This window comes from Brassica napus, chromosome C9, assembly GCF_020379485.1.
Source record: "Brassica napus cultivar Da-Ae chromosome C9, Da-Ae, whole genome shotgun sequence".
Taxonomy (NCBI): Eukaryota; Viridiplantae; Streptophyta; class Magnoliopsida; order Brassicales; family Brassicaceae; genus Brassica; species Brassica napus.
Genome location: NC_063452.1, coordinates 61,617,706 through 61,642,289, shown reverse-complemented (window position 1 = coordinate 61,642,289; position 24,584 = coordinate 61,617,706). Strand labels below are relative to the sequence as shown.

The following is a 24,584-nucleotide window of genomic DNA, read 5'->3' as shown; positions in this document are numbered from 1 at the left end:
TTAATTAAGATTTAAATTTCAACTTGTTAAAATAAAAATTTGTAAGCTCATTTATTTACCTCTCATATTGAAGAACGTCTTCGCAGTTGGTGAGCAAATATGTTTGCAAATGACTGCGCTCCTGCTCAGTAAGTCGACGGTCCTTTGGTTTTCCGCTAAGTCGTCCAACGTCTGTGAAAATGTCTGGAACCGTAACATGATATGTTGCCCGTTCGCCTCTATCATCATGCCGAGCAGGTCTTCTGTTTTTGGTCTGAACTTCTGCTGGAAAGTAGTACTCGGCAAAGTTTGAAGTTTCTTCATTGATCATCTGTGCGACTATAGAACCTTCCACCCTACTTAAATTTTTCACCATCTTCTTCAAATGGAACATATACCGCTCATACAGATACATCCATCTATACTGCACAGGACCACCAAGTTCCAATTCTCTTGCCAGGTGAATAACAAGATGCTCCATAACATCAAAAAATGAGGGAGGAAATATCTTCTCAAGGTTGCACTGAATCACGGCTATGTTAGTCTTCAAATTTTCAATACCTTCAAGAGTCACTGATCTCGTGCATAAATCGCGGAAGAAACCACTTATCCCTGCAATTGCTTCATGAACATTTCGTGGTAATATTTCCTTGAAGGCGAACGGAAGGAGGCGCTGCATCATTACATGGCAATCGTGGCTTTTCAAGCCAGTAAACTTTCCTTCCTTTCTGTCGATACAGTTACGCAAATTTGATGCGTAACCGTCTGGAAATTCCACATCGTTTGAAATCCAATCAAAGAACGCATCTTTTCCCGCTGCATCAAGTCGGTATATGGGAAAAGGAGCCCTACCATTCTCATCAACATGAAGTTCTGAACGAGCACATATATCGACTAAATCCAGTCTTGACTTCAAATTATCCTTTGTTTTACCTTGAACATTAAGGATCGTGTTCATGAGATTGTCAAAAAAGTTCTTCTCAATATGCATGACATCTAAATTATGCCTTAGCAGATGATCCTCCCAGTATGGCAGATCCCAGAAAATACTTTTTTTGTGCCAGTTATGTAGTTCTCCAACAGCATCTACCGGAAAACGCTCATGTCCACCGACTTCTGGCGTCCTTTCTGCACCAAAATCTCTTAGTTGTATCTTCAAATCTTTCCCACAAATTTCCGGAGGTGGACTGTCAAACACCCTCTTGTTCTTCGTAAACAAATTCCTACTCCTACGATATGGATGATCAGGTGGTAGGAATCTCCTGTGACAGTCAAACCAACACGTTTTCCTTCCGTGCTTTAGTTGGAAAGCATCAGTGTTATCTTGACAATATGGACATGATAGCCTTCCATGCGTTGTCCATCCAGACAACATACCATATGCTGGAAAATCACTTATTGTCCACATTAGTACTGCCCGCATTTGAAAGTTTTCTTTACACGAAACATCGTATGTTTCAGCACCTTGAGCCCATAGTTGTTGCAACTCATATATTAGTGGCTGAAGAAACACATCAAGTGATCTCTTAGGATGCTCTGGTCCGGGAACGAGAATCGAGAGAAACAAAAACTCTCGTCGCAAGCACAAGTTTGGGGGGAGGTTGTATGGTGTAAGAATGACGGGCCATAGAGAATACTGTCTTCCACTCTTGCCAAACGGACTGAAACCATCAGTACATAATCCAAGGTAGACATTTCTTCTCTCATACGCAAAGTCGGGATACTTTGATTGGAAATGCTTCCACGCTTTTGCATCTGAAGGATGTCTGATCTCACCATCTGTTGAGTGCTCCGCATGCCATCTCATTGGTTGCGCTGTGCGTTCAGACAGATACAACCTCTGCAACCTTTCCGTCAAAGGTAAATACCACATCCTTTTATATGGCACTGGAACTCTTCCAATTGTATCTTTATAACGAGGCTTTCCACAAAATTTGCATGTAACCCGCTGTTCATCCACCCTCCAATAAATCATGCAGTTGTCGCTGCATACATCTATTACCTGATACGATAAACCAAGACCAGCTACGAGTTTCTGAACCTCGTAGTATGAACCAGGAGCTACATTATCCTCGGGTAGAATACCTTTTACAAAATCAGCAATCGCATCCACACAGTCTTCAGCCAAATTATAATCTGTTTTAATGCCCATCAATCTTGTAGCAGATGATAAAGCTGAATGACCATCTCTGCAACCTTCGTACAATGGTTGCTTTCCAGCATCCAACATATCATAAAATCTCCTAGCTTCTGCATTGGGTAAATCTTCCCCTCTAAAATGATCATTTACCATCTGCTCAGTACCTACACCATAATCTACATCCGTTCTAATTGGTTCTTCTAATCTAACCGCTGGCTGAGGTTCACTAGTACTACCATGTTCATAATCAGTTTCCCCATGATGATACCAAATTTTGTAACTTCGTGTAAACCCACTCAAATATAGATGAGTCCAAACATCCCACTCTTTAATAACCTTTCTATTTTTACAATTAGAGCAAGGACATCTTAACATACCTGTTTTTGCTTCCGGTTGTCGGTGAACTAACCCCATGAATTCAGTTATACCTCGTTGGTATTCTTCCGTAAGCAATCTCGTGTTCGGATCCAAATGAGGTCGATCGATCCAAGAACGAAAATAATTTGAAGAAGACATATTTTTTATGAATCAAATTCGTGTGTAAATAGAGTAAGAGGGAGGATGAAGATATGAAGTGAATGAAGAGGAAGAGGAGTGCTTGTATTTATAGTTTAAATCCTGCCGACATACCGAGGAAATTCCGACGGAATTCCGACGGACAAAACTAGTTCGTCGGAATTTCCTCGGAATTTTGTAAAATCCCCCAACGGCTCTCCAACGGCTATAATATTTCCTCGGAATTCATCGGTTTTTTCCGAGGAACAGAGTTTTCCTCGGAATTTCCTCGGAATATTCCGACGGACTGTAGTTTCCTCGGAATCCCGTCGGTATATTCCGAGGAAATTCCGAGGAAACCCAATTTTGTGTTTCCTCGGAATTTCCGAGGAAATTCCTCGATATATTCCAAGGATTTCATTTTCCGTCGGAATGTCCGTCAGAATATCGCTGTTTTCTTGTAGTGTATCCGCTTCCCAAAATTTTAATATTTGTGATTTGCTTCAATTTTAACGGATATTGGTTTTTAGTATTTGCTTTGCTTCAAAAGTTTACGGATATCCGGAATTTTTAGATCGAATCGAAACGAATAAAAAATCGAATCAAATTTAACGGATAAAATGTGCAGCCTTAGTCATGACTTGATTTTCGAACATGGATAACAGGGGCATCTCAGTAATAACACGTTATACTTGTAAATGTTTGTTTATGGGGCATAGATTATGCTCCTAAACCATTCATGGTTCGGTTGGTACTTTATTCTTCCTTTCTAAACATATAACTACAATTATTTTAGCATTTCCTGATATAGTTTCTAATGAAAAAAAAAAACACGCGTGAAAAAGGAAGTTTTAGTTTCGATACACTTGCATTTACCAAGTAAAAAAGATAATAAGGGGTCCATCCCATAAATATCGAAAAAGTTCTCTTGCTAGTAAACTATAAATCAATTCATATGCAAACTTTGCTTTTAATTGAAACTCATGATTTGTTTACTTCAAAACAATCTTATCTCATTCGAGTAAGCCAGTGCAGTTTTTTCACTTTAAAACAAAAGTTTTAGTGGAGGTCAATATACAATATACTGACAAAAGCTATAGTTAGATCAATGTGTATTACTTTACACAATAGGTACGAGTTGGAAATTCGAGCAGTATATTTCAGCCGACGAACAGTACAAAAACAGTGAATGGTAGTTAATTAGGAAACTAAATTAATTCTTAAAGCAAAATAATATCATTTTCTTATCTTACATATATAATCTTACATGTACCAAAAAAATACGTAGAGCAAATTATTCAGGGAATCGTAAGATTTATAAATTAGCACACTGATAAATAAATAAAATACTATATCATTTTATCATATAACAATATATGATCCAATTCAAAATAAAATCAACGTGAGATCTCATATCACAAGTTACACCTCACCAGGTTCATGCACACGACAGCGATTATTTTTAATCAAGCAATAAATATCTCTTTACGTATTACTCCCTCCGTTCCTTAAAGATACATATTCTAGAAAAATATTTTGTTCCTAAAAAATTCATTTTTTACATTTTCAATACAAATTTTATTAACTAATTGCAAACTTCAAAAATCTTAATTGCACTAATTGGTTTTTTATTGGCTTAAATTTGTGGAAAGAAGATAAACACAAAAAATTATGCAAATTTAATGTGTTTTATTAAAATGTGTGAAAAAACTAGAATATATATTTTTTAGAAACAGAGGGAGTAGTTGTTAATATATTACAAATGCTCGTAGCCGGAGTTCTACAATTGATCAAACCTCTGCCTTTTCAGAAATACAATTAAAATTTTAAACATTAAATCCTGAAACTTTAGCATAGACAGAAGAGTGTATGGGAGAGCACCTCATTTGGATTAGCTGGCCTCTTTTTCTTCTTTGTTCCCTTCTAAAGAGGACTATTAGTTGTCTCTAATCATTGTTATTTTCTTAATAATATAATCATAAAGTAAATTAAAAAGAAGAATAAGAAGCTGGATTTCAAGAAAAACAAATGTATTTGTATTACGGACATTCCTCTGTACATTTGCACAGGAATCCTCTTAGGGATCAGTTAACAATAGTAGATTATGTATCATGTGTCCTATGGTAAGACACGGGATTAAATAACTAAATGATGCATTAAATTAAATTAGCTAAAAACGAAGTTTTAACCTACAAGGTCGGATCCAAAAGTGACACGTGGCAGTTGCGCCGCGTGAATCACGCCGTATCACGTGATAAGAAACCTTTTGGCTGCCTCCCATCCATCACGTGGCCAACTCACACCCCTCGATTATTGCGGGTCCCACATTTTTTTTACGCTATCCCGTTTTACTCTTTTGATTGTTTTCTGTTTATAATTTTAATTTTGTGTATATCACGTTTGTTGGTATTGTCATAGCTATTGTAGAATTGTGCTATCGTTCGAATAAGATTTTAATTTTCAGGGATAATTGTGAAATAAGATCAATTAATCATGTCAAACAAAAAGGAAAAGAATAAACGACTTTTGAAAATATCACAAGAAAAATAGTTGTAACTGTAGTACAAAAAAAAAAGAAGTTGTAACTTGTAAGCAGTAAAAAAAAAGGAAACAAAAGAAGGTGGAAGTGAGGAGCAGCATAGTCACGTGTTCCCATCCCCTGCCGTTAAACTGCCACACTGCCTTCCGTCTCGCGTGCGGTGGGTCCCGTCATCTCCATTCTCCATATAGTCGCCGCACTGTTGAACCTCGTGACGCCGTTTAAATCCAAACGTTGCCGTTAACTTATAAAATATTTGCTGTTGTATTCATATACCAAGGAATAACGTCAAGAATCTCAGTATCATAGTAAAAATACCCAAGACATGCAGAGAAAAAAACGAGAAAACTTGACAATAAATTTAAATATCATACTTGATCCAGATATATTTATAAAATAAAAACTTATGGTTTTAAACTAGGGTATGGGATTGGGGAAGATGGTGAGATTTTTGTGCGGGCAAATGGGAGGAGAGGAGAGACGTGAGAGCACGTGCCTGTAAAGAGAGAGAAGCGGTGGTGACCGGTCGCTTTCTCGTGATGGTATCACGTGACAGAAATTAACCCATCTTTGGGTCCCAATTTTTTTTTAACTCTGACAGACAATATCAGGGTTACAAATTCGAGGTAAAGTAAACTGGTGGGTCATATTGTGAATAATGTTATTTTCCTAGTCCCTTGGCTAATAAATAGCACACAGTAGTGAATGTGTTGCTCTCTCTAGTGTAATTTTTTAATTTTGAGTTTAATAAAGAAGAAAACTCTGGAAAAATGATAATTTTAGGGACGTTGACTTAAAATGATGGTAGAAAATTAAATGAACACTCTAGTATTTATTTAATGGTTGAATAAGAAAATGAAGATAAGATAAATTAAGATGGGAATAGAAGGAGAGGGCATGTGGAGTCCTTTCTTGAGTGACCTGTCGGTTTATGGGTCATTGATAATACGTGAAAGCGAAAGCTGTGGAGAGAGTTATTAATATAAGATGATGCCATCCGAGAGAGAAGACTCAAAAAAGAGAAGATGTGTTTTCTTTTGTTCTGTTCCCACACTGTTTTTTTCTAATGACGTGGCTCTCTCACGTGCCTGGACTTATGCCTTCTCTCTTTTTAATTCTTTTTCGATGGCGATCTCGATTAAGACGCGGCCCACTCGTTATTCGACAACTGTCTCACTGTTCCCCTTTTTGGTTGGTCCAAAAGTATCTCGCTAAAAAAAGATTATATTCCTTTTTCTAGTCAAATTATAAAGGCATGATCAATGCTGTCACGGAAAAAAGTAAAATAAATAAAGCATATGATAACATGGGCCGTTCATGGGCCGATATAGTCTCACTTCAGCCCATATCGGCGGATGCTATCATCATGCCTTCCAGATGGATGATTAGACGTCGACGCAGGAGACATTATCCGATTCAAATCATCGCACAACCGATTACCTCTTCCGCCGCCGTTGTTTCCGGCGACGAATCGATCTCCGATTGCTGATCTTCCTCTACAGGCGTAAAGCCTCGTCATGGATCCGTCACACCAGCGCGTTGAGCAGTCTCAGGTAACTCTTCCTCGCGACGATGATAACGAAGGTACGGAGTCTCGTGATGTGATAGTAGGAAACTGCGACGTGGTTACTGAATTAGGATTGGGATCCGGAACCGTTTTTATTGAGAATATAGGTGGTGATAGTGATGTTGTTGATGTTAACAACCTCAATGATTTTGATGAACCTGATGACGATGATCTTGAGGTTCGCGGTATCACATCGATGGGAAGTGAGATTCGGTTGATTACAATCGAATCTGGATCTGATGATGATGATCATGATCATGAGAATGAGAGGGAGGTGTGGGGGATTGATTTGAATGATGATGATGATGATGATGATGTGAATGTGACTATACCTCTTTGTTGGGATTCACTCCAAGTAGAAGACCGTGGAGTAGCTGCTGAGGAGTTTGATTGGGAAGAAGTTGATGGTGGTGGTGGTTTAGTGGATGAAAGGGAGATACTAACCGGTTTTGCAGAAATCGATGAAGGTGGTGATGGCGGTTTGGAGGATGAAAGGGAGATAGAGATACTAACCGGTTTTGCAGAAGCTGACATCGATGAGGATACTTCGGTTTCTATCTTCATCTCACCGATGATCTCTTCAGAAGGTTTAGCCACAGGGGAAAGAGCAGAGGGCTCGGGGAACAACCTCGAGTGGGAAGTGTTGCTGAACTCTCATACGCTAGAGATCAACTTTGATGTGGGAAACAGAGAGATCTTTCTTACTGGTGATAATGAAGTTAACATTAATGCACCCGAGTATGACATGTTGTTTGAACAGTTCTCTCAAGCTGGTCTTGCCAATCTCCGGAGGTTTCCTCCGGCTTCTAGATCTTTCATCAAGGATCTCCCGATGGTTCAGTTGGACGTTGAGAAGGATGAAGGTGCCTTCTGTGCGGTTTGCAAAGACGAGATGGATATCGGGACCGAAGCTGTTGGGTTGCCTTGTGATCATAAGTACCATACTGAATGTATTGTTCCGTGGCTCAAAACGAGGAACACATGTCCGGTTTGTCGGTATGAATTGCCTACAGATAATACAAACTATGAGCAAAGGAAGAGCCAGAGAACAACATCAAGTAGTAGTAATATATGGTAAATGGATTTGGTAAGCATCGTCTATATATAATTTTGTCTTTATCTTGAAGAATATGTATATTCAATGTTTGGATTGAGTCATGCTTCATCTTTAGTTTATTTTTATCTTGTATCTTCGCCTCATTGTGTGAGCCATGTGATGATGGTATAAGCAATGGAGGATAGCCTTTATTATTGTTTGTTTTTATCTCATCTGAGTAAAGCTTGGATTGCTAGAAAGCTATATATACAGTTTGTTTGAAAGACAAAATCTTAGATCATTCAATCATGAATTTTTAACTCTTATAAAATATGCTTCTATTAAACAATCTGGTCAATTTGATGGACGACTTTGACCACTCTCTCCATCAAAACCTTAAGAAAACCGGTCCCATACTGTGCCAAAACTTTGCTGTGAGCTTCAGCAAGCTTAGATGGAGGAGGCTGCATCTATGTACACCGGTCCAGCATTGAAAAGTGTTCCGGTTTCGGCATGACAAGCTGACAAGCATAACATCGAAAGAAAGTTGGGAAACAAATCTTGGTGATTTTCAGAATTGATTCGTCTTTAGTATCAAACTATCAATTTGTAGTTTTGTAGTTAGTAGTTACTGCAGGAGGGTGCATATGAACAAATGTCACAAAAAAGTGGGGGTAAGAGGGATAATCTTCACTCTATAATCGTAATGTTTCAAAACCATATATTTAAAGTGTTTTTAAATACATCTATTGAGACATTGACTTGTAAACCCTATATGTTTAATTGAATTATAAACCATATAGTGGAACCTGTAGGCTTTTTCTAAACATTCTCTGGATCAAATCCTAAATAAAAGTTGGGAAACGAATCTAGGGATTCGATGTCGGTATCAAACTATTGTGTAGTTACTGCAGGAGGATGCATGTGAACAAATGTCACAAAAAAATTTACGGTAAAACGACAAAAAAATAAAAATGAGTTGCAGAGAGATACACGTGCAGAATAGATATGTCCCTTATGGTCACGAAACATGTTTCCCTGTCTGTACTTAAGCTACAGCCAAAGATGATGGTTTCTCATTTTATGTCTCGTTCTCTCAATTATATACAACTTACACTGTGTGCACGTGTGTGTATGTGTCCATAGTTTACGAACCAAATCGATGCAACATATTTTCAATTTCTTTTTCTTTTTAAGTTTCATATTTCTTGTACCAGCAGAGATTTAACCAGTTAGTGTATTAATGATTTTCACTAAAAGGTGTCAAGACTACTTCAGTTCTTGACATCTTTTGGCAAGTTGTTAATACAAGTTAACATCAGTGCAGGCTAACTCGTTGGCTTTGGTTCAATGTATACAAGTATATTTTTGCATATATAATTGTGCATTAAAAATTTCTGATGAATGCGACGAGATGTAGTAAACAAAAGTATCCTAAAATGCGATAATGAGCGTAAATACTCTTCCTGAATTGTTAATACACTGCTGAAACAATTAGGTTACGAGCTTATATATACAACTGTGCCAATTCTTCAAACAAACAAAAAAAACACCAACACAATATTCTTGGGAAGATAATCTTGTTGTGTGTCACAAAATGTTATGTGTATTTATCTTAATTTGTATTAGTAGACTAGTAGCAAAAAATGAATATAAACTGAATATGGAAATTGGTAAGTATATGCATTTACATAATGAGGTACTATGGTAACCATTAAGAAATCCATAATTGGATGCATTGATGTACATATCAAGAGACCCTATCTACTTCATTATCATCCATCACAATAGTCACTCTCATCATCACCTTCATCACAGTATCAGTACTACAATCACCGCTACTGTTGTATCAGTAGTAATTAAATGGGCTATATATAATTAATTAGCAGGAAGAAAATACTTCTCCATCATTAAGAAAATACTTCGACATGAGGACAGAAACATTCGATCATATAAGTAGAAAACACTGGAACATAAATTAAGTAAACATAAACATGAAATCATAAAATCAAATTAGCCCTTCTTGTCTAACCGAACCAATGTAACTATGAACTGCACTATAGCTATCATTACCATCATCATGATCAAGTTCATGATTATCACGACCATCATCATCATCATCATGATTGTTGTTGTGAACCCTAGTGTCCACCAAAACCGTATCTTCAATAGTCTTCTTATTCTTTTTCTTTGTAGAGTTTTGCTCGGCGATCTCTTGAGTAAGTTTCAGATTTGCTGTGGCTTCCATGGGACCAGAAGATGCATCAGAGTCCATTGAATCACCACCATCACTATCTTCGTCACCATCATCATCATAGTAACATTCTTGGTCATGATCATCAGAGAGTGAGGCCAGATACATTGTCCATCCAGATTCACAGCTGCGAGAATCCTCATCAGATCCAAATATCTTTCCTGACTCCATTTCTTATATAATCACTACTCTTTTTAGTGTATATATATTTAAAAAACAGAAGAGGAAACAAAAAGACCCAACAAATTAAAGAGACCAACAAGAAAAAACCCTAAAGTGAGACCGTCACCACGAGAAGCTATATATGTGAGCGCGTGTGTGAATGCATGTCTAAGCCTTGGATGATGTAAGAGGGTTTTTAACAAGTTTTTTTTCAAAATAATATTAGTTATTATTGCTTTGTAAAAAGGAAATATTCTTTGCAAAAGAGGAACAATGGAAATTACTTGTTTTTTTTTCTTCCTGGAAACCTAATGATAATTGAGGGAGACTGACTTTTGAAAAGATAAGGGAGTTGGGTGGGAGAGATGGAGATAGACATGGAGAAGATGTTGTATTTAAAACACCTGAGAAATGCTATTTATCTCTCATCTTCTTTCTGACCCAAAATACAGCTCACAGCCTAAAATTAATATACATGACTTAAATAATACAAGACAAACATACCCATCCAATAATTAAAATTTAACAAAATAGCAAAACAGTATAGCAAAAAAAAAGGAGCTTGAAGAAACACAATATTAATCGTAATTCAATATTTTCTCTTTATCATATTTAAATAAGCTAAACACAATGTATTTCATAATCTTGCTAGTTTAGATAGAAACAAACAGAGTCCACTAAAAGGTTATGTTTTCGTGTAAAAATTATAAATCATGAAACTAGTCAAAAACATTATACTCAGACGAGTCAGATTCAAATTTGCAAAATCATATGACTCTTATATATCATCCATGTTTACGTTTTGTAGTTACAGCTTTAGTGAAAAATTTAACCCCTCCTCCCCCCAAAAAAAACACTTTCAAAATCTCAGCAAGCATTGAGTTAAGAACTTAGAGAGAGAGAGAGAGAGAGAGAAAGAGAGACGATAGTGCCATAAATGGGGAGAGTTGATTGAAAACAGCAAGAGTCCAGCTAGAAGTCGTGAAGGAGAGAAAGTGAAATATCTTATCTCGCAGAGGGTGCAATAACTTACAACTTCATACTGTATCTTTTAAATGCAATAACTTAAAGCTTCATACTATATCTTAAAAACAAGATAGTTTTAACTAGGTGTCATTCAGTGCATAATTAGAATTTAATTCATTTATTTCTTCTACACTCTCATTGTGTGTAATAGAAATGCATATCCCTTCTTCTACCCACGAAACGATTGTATTGTAAAGTTACACCAATGCTTTGGGATATTCTATTCAAAGTGAGAGTAGAGTATGCACATATACAATGTACCGAAACTAATCATTAATCAAAGTTATCTTATATTTTAATACTACGTAAAAATATATAGAGGACAACACACTTAAAGGGCATCTTTGGATAAGACATCAAAACACCAAATTTGGTGTAGTTTCATCTCCAACAAGACATTAAAATTGACACAATCCCACCAAATTTGATGTAATGTAAATACATATTTTATTATGTTTCATTTAATAATATAGTTCAATTACTATCAAATTTGTAGTTAAACATAAGTATATTATATTATTTTTATTTTAAATTTATTTTCAAATAAATAAAAATTAAATTAAATTTTTATTTTTAAAATAAATTACTAAATGACTATTATCATTTATCACTTACAAATAATAAAAATATAAATAATAATCTAAACATGATAAGATAATTATTTATCAATTACAAATAATAAAAATATAAAAACTTTAAAACTGAAAACATAAAATAATATATAAATATATTATAGCCTAAAATTTGGTGTCATTGTTGAAGTTGACAAAATAATTATAATACCAAAACACCAAATTTGGTGTCATTGTTAGAGATGCGCTTATAAGTAAGAGAAGTGTAAAAGAAGAATGTTTCTAGGCAGAATGAAAATGTAAGGGAAGAATGTTTTCAAGCTTTTTTATTATGTTAGGTTTCTATTTTTGCAATCTATCCAATTAAATCAATATGGTTGAGGAGAATAACTTTAATCTGGTGAGAAAATATGTGTAATGGACAGTAAATAAGAAGTACTAAAATTTACTATATCCATGTGACTTGCGTTGTTCTGTCTTTCTTTAATTCACTGCTGTTAAGTCGTTTCTCTCTTCCTCAAAAAGTTCAAACAGCTCTTGCTTGCTATGTCACAACAGAAAATTAAATATATTTCTTTCGCATGCAGTGCAGTAAATTTACCTATATCAGGATTGGTTTAATTCCAGTGCAGGCTACTATCTAAATTTCAGTTCAGGATCATTCTGTAATATCGAAGAGGTCTGGAGTTGATCAATTTTTTTTTAAGAAACGTTATATTATTGATAAACTTTTGGTAAAGTTCCAAATATTGAATTTCGTCAGTTTTATTAGATAAATATTGGGAATTTGGGTTTATTGGTTAAAATATCAGAAGTTTCTGAAAATGGAAATATAGAGCCATGCATAGAGAGGAATAAGTATAAAGGTACGATCATCATTTTATTATGTGGGGAAGTGGGGAACTGTAGATCTTTCCACTTTAGAGTCACAGAAGCCAGAAGTTACGCTTGAAATTAATAATTTTACTGACTGTGAAATAAATGGTGTTCAGACATTTATCTTCCAGAAATTGACTTGCACTATTTATTACTTTTGTTTCCCTGAAGTGACTCAAATCCGTAAAAGTAAAAGGTCGTACACTTCATCTATACCAAAATAATTTAATTTAAATAGGGAATAACTCCTTCGACAACATGTCATGTCTACGGCTATGTATTTATGTGCACCCATGCACCTAGTGAACACTGCTTTAGAGCATGATTAACCCCAACTTTTAAGTGGGTTCTTAAAAGGTGGGTCCTATAATTTTCTCTAAAACCACCTCTTCCTTCTCTTCTCCAAGAGGCAAGTTTGGTGGGTTTTTATACTGTTCGCGGGCTCCACTGACACATGGCGCCCCGCGATTAGTTCGTTTTTAATTTTTTTTTTTTAAAAAATAAAAATAAAATAAGAACCCAAATGGGGTTTTAAGGGTTAATGTTACTCTTATACATCTCTTAAATGTACTATATAGCTTACAGAACAATATTATACTAAAACGTTATGCTGCGCAACACGAGAAATCATTATAAAAAAAAATCATTATAAACCATTACTACGACAAAAAAACACTATTTTGCATTTAAAAAACCACTATTTTACATGGATATATATATATATATATATATATATATATATGTTGTCCGTAAGTAAATTTGTTGGTTACCACAAGTAAAGAAAAACAAAAGACAACAAATGCTAACAGTTTCAAATTACATTAAGAATGTATCAAATACCTAAACATGTAAATAAAAGAGAGAGACAATGCGTTTATGTGTGTACCCATCCATGTACCTGGTGAACGTTTCTTTTACATCTTTCAAAAGCCACTAGAATAAAGGATTCATTTGGTGAATTTCTCGATCAATTTGTCGACGTGGATGATGATATCGCCAATGCGCGGTCGAACCGCAGCCTGCGGTTGCAGCATCCAAGTCACGAACTGGTGAAGAGCTTCAGGATACGAAGCCTTTGGTCCTGTGTTTGGCCATTTTATCTGAGCGTTCATGATTGCTAGCTGAAGACTTCCACCAGATTCTCCAAGTGCATATTCAAATGGAGACATTCCATACCTGCAAAAAACTCTCTCTTTTTAATTAACTAAGTACATGACTTGTTTAATCTTAGAGGGATGATAATCATGTTTACATTATTGCGTATAACGTGCAGCCTAGAGACCAAATATCTGTTCTCTCATCGATATCTGCATGGCTTGGGCAATCCCAGAGCTCTGGAGCTCGGAACGGTGCTGAACAATGTTCAGATGCCCATTCCTATTAAAGTCAAGAAAACATGAAAAAATTCACAACAGAACATAACAAGTTCATGACCGATCAGAAATGGAATTATATAAATACAAAATACGGAGTAGTAGCATGATCTCAGAGGCTCGTAATGAGTATTAATAAGGGATGGATATAGAACCTGTAACTGTAAGGCCTCTTGACGGGAACGGATTTGCTTCCGTGATGGACGAGCACTCCCAAAGTCCATCAAAATCGCAAGTGGAGGCTGTCCTTTTCTACGTGTTAAAAGCACGTTTCCAGGCTTGACATCGTTGTGAGCATATGGTGGCTCCAGAGAGTGCATGTGTTTGAGCCCATCACAAAGCTGCAGTGGGAATAACTTTCGGCAATCAAAACACTTGCAATTCACATGGCTATAGTCATACAACTAATGACATGGTTAGTTGCAAGGGATGAAGAAAAGTGCAGGTAACCAAAGTTTTTTTCTTTGTCAAGGAGAAAGAAGAGAGTTTAGTTACCTGGCGAAATATATGCAAAACATCAGCTGTTGAGAATGATTCCTTTTTAGCCTTCATCGATGTGGAGTTATCCAGCAAGGTCCCATCAAGGTGAACAGGGAATAGCAAGAAGGCCTCGTGTTTCCGAGCTCCCCCTTGGCCGTCCTAACCAGATCAAAAATCAACACACTTTTCTAAACCCGGACTTCACATGAGAAAACTACAGAGACAAACATCAACTATGAAAGTTTGAGAGCAGTGCTTATCTACCTTAACAGAGATAATAGCGTGATCAAGGAGAGGAAGCAAGTTAGGGTGGTTGAACAAGGACGAAACACGAATCTCCTCCCGCACCAATTCAAGTTGCTCCTTGTTCTGAATCAGAACTTTCTTCACAGCATAAGTTCCATCAGCTAAAATCAAATCACAGATAAAAAAAAAATCGACCTTAGTCATGGTACAAAGATGAATTATGTTAAAGAACCAAGCCATCTCAACTAGTCAAGCTTTAGTGCCATTAAAAAATGGCAAACCAATCTCTAGAATACCATAGTTTCAGATGCATAAGATCAAAATTGGTTGATTCAGAGTCTTAACCATATGAAAGTAGATTCACTGTAATCTTGGTGGTTGACTACACAGGATCGAATCTGTTTGTTCTAAGCTCTAAACTCATTCGCATATTCCGAGCTTAAACCCTAACATATGATTCCTACATTGATTCCGAGCTTAAACCCTAACATACCACGATTCAATCTAAGATTCAGTCGCTAAGATTCAAGCAAGATAACGCAGATCACGGAGTAGCAAAATCAGCAATCACGATTGGGAAACAATATTCGAGAGAAACTATCAAATACTAACCGGAGATATGAGACGGATCCTTGACTTTCTTCGCCAGACCGCCACCGGAAGCGTCGGCGACGATCTCCTTAACCAGATAGACGAACGCGAAACCGCCTTCGCCGAGCTGCCTCACGACTCTGAACCGATTCTCATTGATCCACACGTCGCCTCCGCCGTTGACGGCGTCGTAAAGCGCGTTCAATCCCGAGAACGAACAGCCCATGCTTCGCAATCTCTCCTTCCTCAGTCTCTATTGAAACCTTTCGATCTGATGAAGAATGCACAATTCGAAGATCCTTCAGATTTTCGCTCTTTCGTATTCTCTAGAGTTAAGCATTCATTCATGTCAGCTCTACGAGACGGGCATAGCTCTCCGATTTTACACTAATTAAAATTAATTTGTTGCAATTAGCTTATTGGTTCCGGTAACAAACCATTACTACAAAATTAAAATATTTTAAAATTTAAGCAGAAAAAGTCGTCGTACCAAGAAGACAATCATCACCTTTTTGGGTCCAATAAAAATTTATTTTCCCGTTTGGTATTTAAACCAACAGAAATGATTTACTAATATTAAACCGATCCGGTTTTAGAAACAATACAACGGTGAACCGGTTCGCTCTCCTGAACCAAATCTAACGGCCAGGACACATAAAACCCGAACACCGTCAATCGCCGTTGACGGCGACGGAATCAGGCTCCGCCGGCTGCTGCTGCGTGATGCAATGTATGTTTCCACCAGCTAGAACGATCTCTCTTGCATTCTCGATCCCCACAACCTTCCCCAAGAATAAGAAGAAAACAAAGTCGAACCGATTAGTTTGTTTTTTTTTTCACTCTCTTGTTTTTTTATGAATCAAGGAGAGATTTGTTAACTACCGAGTGATGAGGATATGTCTCTGAGAGGACGCGGATCGCTTCTTCATCGCGTTTCGCGTCACCGAACTGCGGCACGATTATTCCTCCGTTAGCTATGTAGAAGTTCACATACGATGCTGCCAGTCTTGTCCCTGCAAGCCTTGGTTTAGCTTCACCTTCCTGCAACATTGTGACTTCTTACATTATCAAATCTATTAAAAAAAAATAAAATTCAAATCTGAGATTATTTATAGGGAAATTCTGTCGGATAACATTTTTTTAGTTTGTATGACAAAGCCCTAAAAATAATAAAATGACCAAAATAACTTTTTTTATTTTAAAATTTAAAATTTTATTTTTATTTTTAAAAATTTAAATCTATCTCCAAAACTCAATTCCTTAACTCTAAACATATATATTTACTCTTCAATAAAAAAAAATTCAGTCATTTTTCTGATCTGTTTTGTGAAAATAAATTAAAAAAAAATATATGGAATTTTTCTAATTTTTTTTTATATGTAAATTTAGTTCGAAATACTTGCCTGAATGATTCCGGAAGATTCTTCTTCGGTCATATAAAGCGGTCCAGGGACGTGGAGCTTGATGACTTGAATCTTCCTACCACGAGCATCGACAGAGTTTGAGAAAACCGAAAGAGCTTCCACGGATCTTTCGTATTGAGGATCAGTTTCATCGTCTGTCCAAGACAGTAACACAACTCCCGGTTTAGCAAAGCAGCACATGTTATCAATGTGTCCGTTTGTGTCATCATCACCTGCCAAAAAAAAATCGAATTTGTATAAGATCGCCTGTTTCTATAGAGTTAGTATGGGACAAGAAGAGTGAAGTTACCGTAAAGACCACGAGGAAGCCAGATGATTGTTTGTACTCCGAGGTATCTCTTGAGCTCTTCCTCTATCTGCTCTTTACTCATGTGAGGGTTCCGGTTTTTGTTCAAGAGACACTCTTCCGTCGCAAGGCAAGTACCTGAAACAGCAGAATAAGCAAAGTGAAGTAAAAGAATACAAAATGAACTCAGAGTAGCTACTGAGTTTATTGTTTATACAAACCTTCTCCGTCGACGTGGATGCTGCCTCCTTCAAGAATCATCGAGTGTTGAAATCTTGGAATCCGTTCAACAGCGAGAATCTGATTGATGGGGGGGGGGGGGGGGGGGGGGGGGGAAATGAAAAGAGCAAATCAGTATTTGAAACATGCTACTGATAAGTAATGTTGCTAACCATTTACGAACCTTTTTTGAAACTAGGAGGTCATGACTCCAATCATTATAGCAGCCATCATCAGCTCCTGCCATTGACCAAAAGTGTGTCAAGCAGTTACTAAAAAATTCTAGAGAAGAGAACCACAGAACCTTACCTCCCCAAGCATTGAAATTCCAGTCGACTCCAGCGATGTTTCGGGTAAGGGAACTGAGCTTTAGTGGTCGTTTCCGCACAACAAACTGAAAAACAGAGAGAAGCAAACACGATTAGTAACAAGAGATGGTAAGAAGTTTTGTAAGATGGGATAAAAAGTGAGATGATAAAGAAAGTCACAGTTGGTCCAGAGTCGCGGAACCAAGAATCATTCATGCTCATCTCAACAACTCTAATCTCCTCTGGAAGCTGTTTCCTTGCATTTTCCCACTAACATTCATATGGAAGCAAAAAAAAAAAAAGACTTCAGATGATGTTTTTCTATGTATGAAGATTCTAACTAAGCATACCTGAGCCGAGCTTGCACAGACTGTCACAGGTTCAAAGACTGAGATTGCCTTTGCAACATCTACAAACACTCGTTGTGCAGGTAAAGCGTTGTGACGCCAGTTATCTTGCCGTTCCTGCCAGCCATTGTTTATATCAGAAACTCAGAATTAAGAAAAAAAGAATCCAAGATCACAAAAGCATGTTTATAGATCGCGATGCCACAGATCGCATCTCTAATCAAATCTATGAGCAAACTCGAACTGAAACATTGCACAACAGACTTGAGGAGGAAGAGGAAAGCCGAAAGCGTAATCGAACTATGAGCAGGACCAAGAAAAGAAAAAACTGAAAACGAAGATCGCATGCAAAAGTTATAAACAGCAAGATCCAGTTTTCTCCAATCATTCATTCTCTACGTAAATGGAGTTACGAGAAGATAGAGAGATCATACAGGCCAACCGATCCAGGTTTGAGCATGAGGTTCCCACTCCGCCGGCATGTAAAAGCCGTGATCCGCCGGAGATTCTCGTGACTCCTCCATTTTCTCTGCGTGAGATGTGAGAGAGCTGACAAGTCAGATATTTCAACTGTGACACTACTTTTCCTAGGAAACCCACATATTTATTGTTTTCTTTCAGTTCGACCCCTGTACTTTACTATTCCCGACCCCACACCTCTAGTGGCGTGCGGAATCAGAATCTACGACTTTAATTACTGACAGCTGGCAATCAGATTAAGAATCTCCGCCCATGCTGTACGAACTTGTCTGAATAATTTACTGTTTTGACATTTCAAGCTGTTAGAAACGTAATTAATGAAGAGATTTTTAAGTAGCCCATCAATCAAATATCACTGTTAAAAAAAAACATTGTTTTATGATCCTAAATTACAATCGTTATAAGGGGCCCTTAATCTCGTCATAATCAATAACCAAAAAAAGCCACTAAGGCACAACAGAATCTCTGATTCTAGTTCCTAATCAGATCACTGAAGTTGAAAGCTCTTTAACATCTTCCGAGACTTGTTCGTAGTCTGTCTTCAACTTTTCAAGATCTTCTGCGCTTAGCTCTCCTTTGGCCGGTTTAAGCATGACCAATACGCAACATGTTGGCCGTTTTGTTGCCCCGGCTTGCGCAAGATCCTGAATATAAATCATTCAAATTTAGAAACGAGCAAAAAGATTACATAAGAAAATAGATTTAGAACATTTGGCTTACTTCTTTGGATGGAACGTAGACGTAAGGAACACCAGCTTCTTCACACAAGACCGGGAGATGGGTAATCACATCAATGGGAGAAATGTTTCCAGCTATAACGCATAATCTGAAACAAAAACAACACAAACCAGAGGAATGTATATAGTAGGCATCAAAGAAACAAGTAATCATTTTTTTATGGCTAAAACTAGACAAGAGAATGTGGGTTTAAACCAGGCCCGCAAATCAAAGAACCGATTAAGTACTCAGAGAGGGCACAGACATTTCAAGCCCATGATTTAGTTTCCGTGTACAGTACCATGCTACATTCATTGTGTTTAATCCAGAGCATCGGCTTAATTGTACACGGATTCCACACACAGTAAATTGCTAAGACAACTAATAAACATACTAATTACAATCAGCTAGTAACAATAACAATAGGGATATAATGTGGATCTAAACCAGGCCGTCTAATCATATTTAAACTCATAGATGGCAGACATGTCGATCCATAGTTCAGTTTTCGTGTACAGTACCATGCTACATTCATTATTTTTAAATCCAGAGCATCGGCTTATTTGTACACGGTTTAAATTAAACTAACATATACGAATATATGAAAAGAAAACGGAAAAAAAAAACGAACCCTTTTTGGCCACGTCTTATGCTCTTGACCACTTCCTTAACGCCTCTCTTCAAACACTTGTTTCCAGCAGCTGAGACAGACAGATACAAATATTAGATGAAGTTTTAGTTCATCAATCTCAGCAAAGGAACACTAATGCGAGTGAGCATGTATAAGATTGGTACCTTTTTGAATGAGTTTGAATGTCCTCTTCTGGAGCTTTTTGCCGGCGAGAGGTTTGGCGATAGGAGCAAGAGAGATAATCTTCTTCTTCTCCTCCTTTTGAATCGACTTCTCGCCTTCGGTATCGCTTCCCATGTTGAGCTAGCGACTGAGTAAAAAGTGTGGCGGAAGTGAGTTAGGGTTTATGACAATTGCTAGTAAACCATGAGGGGTTTTATACAAGTGCTTGTGCAGAAGAAGAGAGTCTTGGAAGCCCTAAGGCCACATGGCTTGAAGCGTATGTGTAGTTATTAGATTTTTTTATGGGCTAAACTATGCGGGCCTTAATAAAGAGAAACGTGTTTGGGTGCGCGCTGTTTCGGATCATGATAGGCTCGGAAACGTAACACTCCAATTCATCGCTATATTTGTTTCTGTAACGGTATTTACTATTTGGGGGAGAATTTTTTTTTTTGATAAGTTTTATCGGCTGATCCGAACGGCCCCCAGAAAAAACACACTTAGTGCTAGTGCTAGTGTTACAGAGTGGACTAGTCCAAAACGTACCATACTAATACCTTCCGACTAATGTCAGAGGTGGACCGATCATCTATTACGGTCCAACTTATAAATTAGCTACTATTTCAATTCTACTATTTTTTGTTCTAAATTGTATATTGCTATTTTTTTCTTCTATTTGTAGAGAAATGTTAATCTATCTTTTAATTTTTATTTAAATATTGATATTTTAGAGAAATATATTAAAACAAGTCTCATATTTAATATAATTTTGGAGATGGTTTAAAGCTCCCATAATAACCTTATGATTCCCCCAATCTGTTCAATTTTATATGAAAGACCAACTAATTAATTTGTTGATAGATGATTGGAAAATACCGATAGCACTAAAAAATTAATGTCACAAATATAGACCATAAGGATCAAAATGACCAAAATATTTTATTAAATAGGTAAATATACACTCATAACTCTAGGTTTAACTAATCCAAACCTTAGGATTTAGAGTTGAGGAGTGGAGATTTGGGATTGAGATTTAAAATTTTATAAAATAAAAAAATAAATATTAAAATTTTGAAAATAAAAATTTTAAAAATAGTTTCAAAAATTATTTTCGAATTACAAAAAGAAAATTTGGAAAAAAAAATAAACAAAAAATTTTCAAAAAAAAAATTATATAAAAAAAATTATAAAAAAATTCGAATTTGAAAACATATAATCTAAAACTATTGGTATATATCTATAAAAAAGTTATTAAAAAGTTCGATTTTTTTTTTTTATATCTAGGGTATTAGGTTTAGTTGGTCAATAAGCCATTGTTGAACTGTTTATTCAGACTTACCACACATCCATGGGTGGAATGCAAAACAGCAACACATCCCGTGTTAAGTGGCAGATAGTATTAACAAACCAAAAACGCAGGGCCACTTTCAGCTGAGTTCATGATTTTCAGAGGAACAGATAACATTAAGCGTTTGAATCAATAATTTTCTTTATGTTGGATAGATCTTTAGCATAAATATCATAGAGCATTAAAATGTGGAAATTTGATTGATAATTTTGAAATATGCCAAGAAAAAATATATAGCATAAGTCAGAAAATAAATGCTATATAACTTGTATCCATCTCCTATGTTTACAGGTAGAAATCAATTACTAGAACCAACTCAAAGCGTGGCCGAACCAAATCAACTTTCAGAGTAAATATGATTATTGCCGATGAACCTTTTTAACACCAAATCAGCTTCCAACAGTAACAAGAACCAGTGGCATGGCTTCAACTGAGGAATATAATCCCTGCAAATCGAATCACTACAAAATAGGATAGAAACTAAGATTAAGATGCCAAAAACAAGCGCTTAAAATCATCTGAAGTAAAGATGAAGTACAAATGTGTTATGGAAGCATTCATCACTTTATGAAACCAAGAGGTTACATGAAACATAACAACAACGTCTTTGAGAACATAACATACAAGATGAATCATAATTCATACAAAAAAAATCTGATTATTTTTTTAAATAATCAACCTCCAGATCCACTGGATAGCATTGACTTAAAGCAAAGGGAATATCAGTCAACTATGAACATATGTATACTCGATTAACAAACAAACAAAAGTACTAGGAAACCAATTTGTTGCGTATACAATAGATCGAGTCAATAACAAAAAAAAGAACGATTATGTAATCTTTGAAAATTTAAAACGGATTAAAAGTACGAGTGATGAAGTGGCGACCGCTGGATGCAGAGGTTTATCGATCTGTTCATGCTTTGAGTTTTTTTTTTTCAAAAATTCCCACAAAGAGATCGATCAACCGCTGCCTCCAGCATCTTTCGCTCCTTTTTCTCTAACAAACTCATTTTTTTTGTCAACCTCTAACAAACTCATTAAATTCAACTTTTTAAATGAATGAAATGAAAAAAAAAATATCCCGATTTGGAGCAAACAATAAATCTCAGATCTGAAAAACAATGGTCAAAAACAAGCACTATTACTAACAAATAACAATACATGCTAGATATTCATTGGCTCATCAATCAAGACAGACGCACATGGACAAGAATAAAAATAATAACGTGGAACAAATCTATGAAACACACATGCATCTGCAGATAAACTGGGACACAAGGAATCTGAGATCTGAAGTTCATGTAAGATCTATGAATCTACACAGAAAGTCAAACATAAAAAGAAGGAAACCGAGTGATGATGTTTGAACAAGTCAACCAGAATCTGATTGATTAGATACCCATCTCTGATTTTTTTTTTCATTTGCCTGCCTATCTACATATGGCCTCTCTTCACTCTCTCTCCTGAATTTACTATGGATCAGGTTTGGACTTTTTTTTTTTTTTTTTTAATACTCATTCTCTTCCGGAAATTAAAATCTTTTAGATTTTTTTCTTGTTCACGAACGTAGATTTTATATATTGTTAAGATATTTTTTATACTTTTTGGGGAACATTGAAAATATTTGAATTGATTAAATTTCATTTATGGTGAGTTATTGGAAAGTGTATAATAAAATAAAAAATAAATTAAATTATAAATATTTATTAAAATTTTAAATAGCGTGTATATTATAGAAAATCTTACTTTCGGATAGAGGGAGACTATATAACAACAAATCAACGAATGATTTATAGTTATAAACTCCCTCGTATTTACAAAACTATCCAGCCCTTTAACCGGATAGTTTGGTTATTCAAAATAAAAAACGAATCAAATCGCAGGAACGGGCCGGTTCAAGTTGTGGCCCTAATATGCAAAGGTCTAGTAAAAAGCCCATTTAATAGCTCTTGCCCTAATCGTCTTCCGCGTATAGAGAGAGAGAGAGAAAGTGCGAAAACAAGAGAGAGAAAAAAAACCGCCGATAAGATTCCCGTTCCTCCGTCTCCGTCGTTACTCAGCCTCCGGCTCGATCTGCGTCAAACAAGGTCAGTCGGTACTCGATTTGTTTTCTCTTTGATCTTCATCATATTATATAATCTGATTAATCGTTTTTTTTTTGAATTGATATTCTGTTAGAGAGATAAACCGATGGATCCGATGGATATAGTTGGAAAATCTAAGGAAGATGCTTCGCTTCCTAAAGGTTCGTCCTCGTCCTCCTTTGATCTATATTGAATTTGCGATTCAAGGATCGATTGCATCAGTAGTTTCCATGAAGCTCGTAATTAACAATACGTTATTGTTGTTCTTGCGATGTTTCTCAGCTACGATGACTAAAATAATAAAGGAGATGTTACCAGCAGATGTTCGTGTTGCTAGAGATGCTCAAGATCTTCTCATCGAGTGTTGTGTTGGTAGTAATATGATCAAGTCTTTTATGATAATCTTAAACAAATCTATATCATTATGTATATGCAGCTGCTAATCTTTGTGTTATCGCAGAGTTCATTAATCTTATATCGTCAGAGTCTAATGAAGTCTGTAACAAAGAGGATAAGCGAACGATCGCGCCTGAGCATGTACTCAAAGCGCTTCAGGTTCTTGGCTTTGGGGAATACGTTGAAGAAGTCTACGCTGCTTATGAGCAGCATCGATACGAAACCATGGTAAAAGTTCCCTCCATTGTCCGAGTTGCTTTAATGCCAGAACCTGAAAAAAAAAAATATCTCTGGATTTTGGTGTTTTGTAAAATTGTGGTGCAGCAAGATTCGCAGAGGAGTGTGAAGATGAACAGCGGAGCAGAGATGACGGAGGAGGAAGCGGCAGCGGAACAACAGAGAATGTTTGCTGAAGCTCGAGCTAGAATGAATGGTGGTGGTGGTGGTGGTGTTTCTGTTCCTCAACCAGATCAAGAGCAGCAACTAGATACCCAACAGTCAAATCCACAAAGCTAATCAAGAAGAAGGGAGAAGCCTTTATTTAACATTGTCTTTTTTTTTTCTAGCATTTCTCTGTAAAGTGCAAAAAAAAAATAGAAGTCTGTCTTGGTGTTGATATGCTCTTTACATTTTAACTTAGATTTGTTTCTCTTCTTCTTCTTTTGAACGTAAAATCACTTTGTGATTCAGATGTAATTAGTAAGCATTGCCTTGTTTCTTTGCAATTCCCATGTGTGTTTGTTTATAAGTTGATTGTTCTAAATCCTGGATTTCGTTTTCAATTTAATCTTCATGATCTACCACCAAATCTGATGTGAAGCTACTACAAAAAGTATAAGAATT

General features: G+C 36.3%; 6 protein-coding genes, 1 non-coding gene and 1 pseudogene across 7 annotated transcripts; 2 read left to right on the top strand and 6 right to left on the bottom strand.

Moving 5' to 3' along the window:
* Positions 1-6,498: 6,498 nt before the first annotated feature.
* On the top strand, positions 6,499-8,047 carry LOC106433886 (E3 ubiquitin-protein ligase CIP8-like). Its single transcript, XM_013874727.3, has one exon. It carries the CDS (start codon positions 6,671-6,673, stop codon positions 7,796-7,798), a length of 1,128 nt encoding a protein of 375 aa, XP_013730181.1. The 5' UTR covers positions 6,499-6,670; the 3' UTR covers positions 7,799-8,047.
* LOC106433871 (protein SUPPRESSOR OF PHYTOCHROME B 5) lies at positions 7,845-11,732 on the bottom strand. Its single transcript, XM_048767170.1, has one exon. It carries the CDS (start codon positions 10,179-10,181, stop codon positions 9,765-9,767), a length of 417 nt encoding a protein of 138 aa, XP_048623127.1. The 5' UTR covers positions 10,182-11,732; the 3' UTR covers positions 7,845-9,764.
* Positions 11,733-13,396: 1,664 nt separating this feature from the next.
* LOC106433885 (probable serine/threonine-protein kinase DDB_G0291350) lies at positions 13,397-16,062 on the bottom strand. The gene is made up of 7 exons (XM_013874726.3): positions 15,827-16,062; positions 15,358-15,723; positions 14,764-14,906; positions 14,515-14,658; positions 14,175-14,360; positions 13,899-14,023; positions 13,397-13,822 (listed from the first exon to the last, which is right to left on the bottom strand). The coding sequence occupies exons 2-7, from the start codon at positions 15,560-15,562 to the stop codon at positions 13,594-13,596; spliced, it is 1,032 nt and encodes a 343-aa protein (XP_013730180.1). The 5' UTR covers positions 15,563-15,723; positions 15,827-16,062; the 3' UTR covers positions 13,397-13,593.
* Positions 15,776-18,536, bottom strand: LOC106433883 (agmatine deiminase). Its single transcript, XM_013874725.3, has 10 exons — positions 18,355-18,536; positions 17,924-18,037; positions 17,754-17,843; positions 17,575-17,659; positions 17,450-17,505; positions 17,268-17,346; positions 17,050-17,184; positions 16,740-16,972; positions 16,219-16,377; positions 15,776-16,118 (listed from the first exon to the last, which is right to left on the bottom strand). Exons 1-10 carry the CDS (start codon positions 18,442-18,444, stop codon positions 16,008-16,010), a joined length of 1,152 nt encoding a protein of 383 aa, XP_013730179.2. The 5' UTR covers positions 18,445-18,536; the 3' UTR covers positions 15,776-16,007.
* A 198-nt stretch (positions 18,537-18,734) lies between these two features.
* LOC106433867 (H/ACA ribonucleoprotein complex subunit 2-like protein) lies at positions 18,735-20,170 on the bottom strand. The gene is made up of 4 exons (XM_013874701.3): positions 19,913-20,170; positions 19,749-19,818; positions 19,121-19,226; positions 18,735-19,044 (listed from the first exon to the last, which is right to left on the bottom strand). Exons 1-4 carry the CDS (start codon positions 20,043-20,045, stop codon positions 18,883-18,885), a joined length of 471 nt encoding a protein of 156 aa, XP_013730155.1. The 5' UTR covers positions 20,046-20,170; the 3' UTR covers positions 18,735-18,882.
* On the bottom strand, positions 19,318-19,434 carry LOC125593752. The gene has a single exon (XR_007329645.1). It is a non-coding gene; the product is annotated as a small nucleolar RNA snoR100 (small nucleolar RNA).
* Positions 19,549-19,654, bottom strand: LOC125593753 (annotated as a pseudogene).
* A 2,979-nt stretch (positions 20,171-23,149) lies between the features above and the next one.
* LOC106433879 (protein Dr1 homolog) lies at positions 23,150-24,466 on the top strand. The gene is made up of 5 exons (XM_013874721.3): positions 23,150-23,348; positions 23,440-23,506; positions 23,628-23,717; positions 23,806-23,969; positions 24,066-24,466. Exons 2-5 carry the CDS (start codon positions 23,452-23,454, stop codon positions 24,255-24,257), a joined length of 501 nt encoding a protein of 166 aa, XP_013730175.1. The 5' UTR covers positions 23,150-23,348; positions 23,440-23,451; the 3' UTR covers positions 24,258-24,466.
* Positions 24,467-24,584: the final 118 nt, after the last annotated feature.

Bases quoted from the DNA above. Each gene is read 5' to 3' on its own strand.
- LOC106433883 (XM_013874725.3), bottom strand. From the start codon at position 18,444: ATGGAGGAGTCACGAGAATCTCCGGCGGATCACGGCTTTTACATGCCG. The intron at 17,506-17,574 runs GTAAGGTTCTGT...GGTCAATGGCAG, and splicing joins GAATTTCAATGCTTGGGGAG to GAGCTGATGATGGCTGCTAT. The intron at 16,378-16,739 runs GCAAGTATTTCG...ACAATGTTGCAG, and splicing joins AATCTTCCGGAATCATTCAG to GAAGGTGAAGCTAAACCAAG.
- LOC106433867 (XM_013874701.3), bottom strand. From the start codon at position 20,045: ATGGGAAGCGATACCGAAGGCGAGAAGTCGATTCAAAAGGAGGAGAAG. The intron at 19,819-19,912 runs GTACCAATCTTA...TGTCTGTCTCAG, and splicing joins ATTCAAACTCATTCAAAAAG to CTGCTGGAAACAAGTGTTTG. The intron at 19,045-19,120 runs GTAAGCCAAATG...ATTTATATTCAG, and splicing joins TCTACGTTCCATCCAAAGAA to GATCTTGCGCAAGCCGGGGC.
- LOC106433879 (XM_013874721.3), top strand. From the start codon at position 23,452: ATGGATCCGATGGATATAGTTGGAAAATCTAAGGAAGATGCTTCGCTT. The intron at 23,507-23,627 runs GTTCGTCCTCGT...GATGTTTCTCAG, and splicing joins AGATGCTTCGCTTCCTAAAG to CTACGATGACTAAAATAATA. The intron at 23,718-23,805 runs GTAGTAATATGA...GTGTTATCGCAG, and splicing joins TCTCATCGAGTGTTGTGTTG to AGTTCATTAATCTTATATCG.
- LOC106433871 (XM_048767170.1), bottom strand. From the start codon at position 10,181: ATGGAGTCAGGAAAGATATTTGGATCTGATGAGGATTCTCGCAGCTGT.
- LOC106433886 (XM_013874727.3), top strand. From the start codon at position 6,671: ATGGATCCGTCACACCAGCGCGTTGAGCAGTCTCAGGTAACTCTTCCT.
- LOC106433885 (XM_013874726.3), bottom strand. From the start codon at position 15,562: ATGGGCTGTTCGTTCTCGGGATTGAACGCGCTTTACGACGCCGTCAAC. The intron at 14,907-15,357 runs GTTAGTATTTGA...ATTTGATTTTAG, and splicing joins GGATCCGTCTCATATCTCCG to CTGATGGAACTTATGCTGTG. The intron at 14,024-14,174 runs GTTCTATATCCA...TGACTTTAATAG, and splicing joins AAGAGGCCTTACAGTTACAG to GAATGGGCATCTGAACATTG.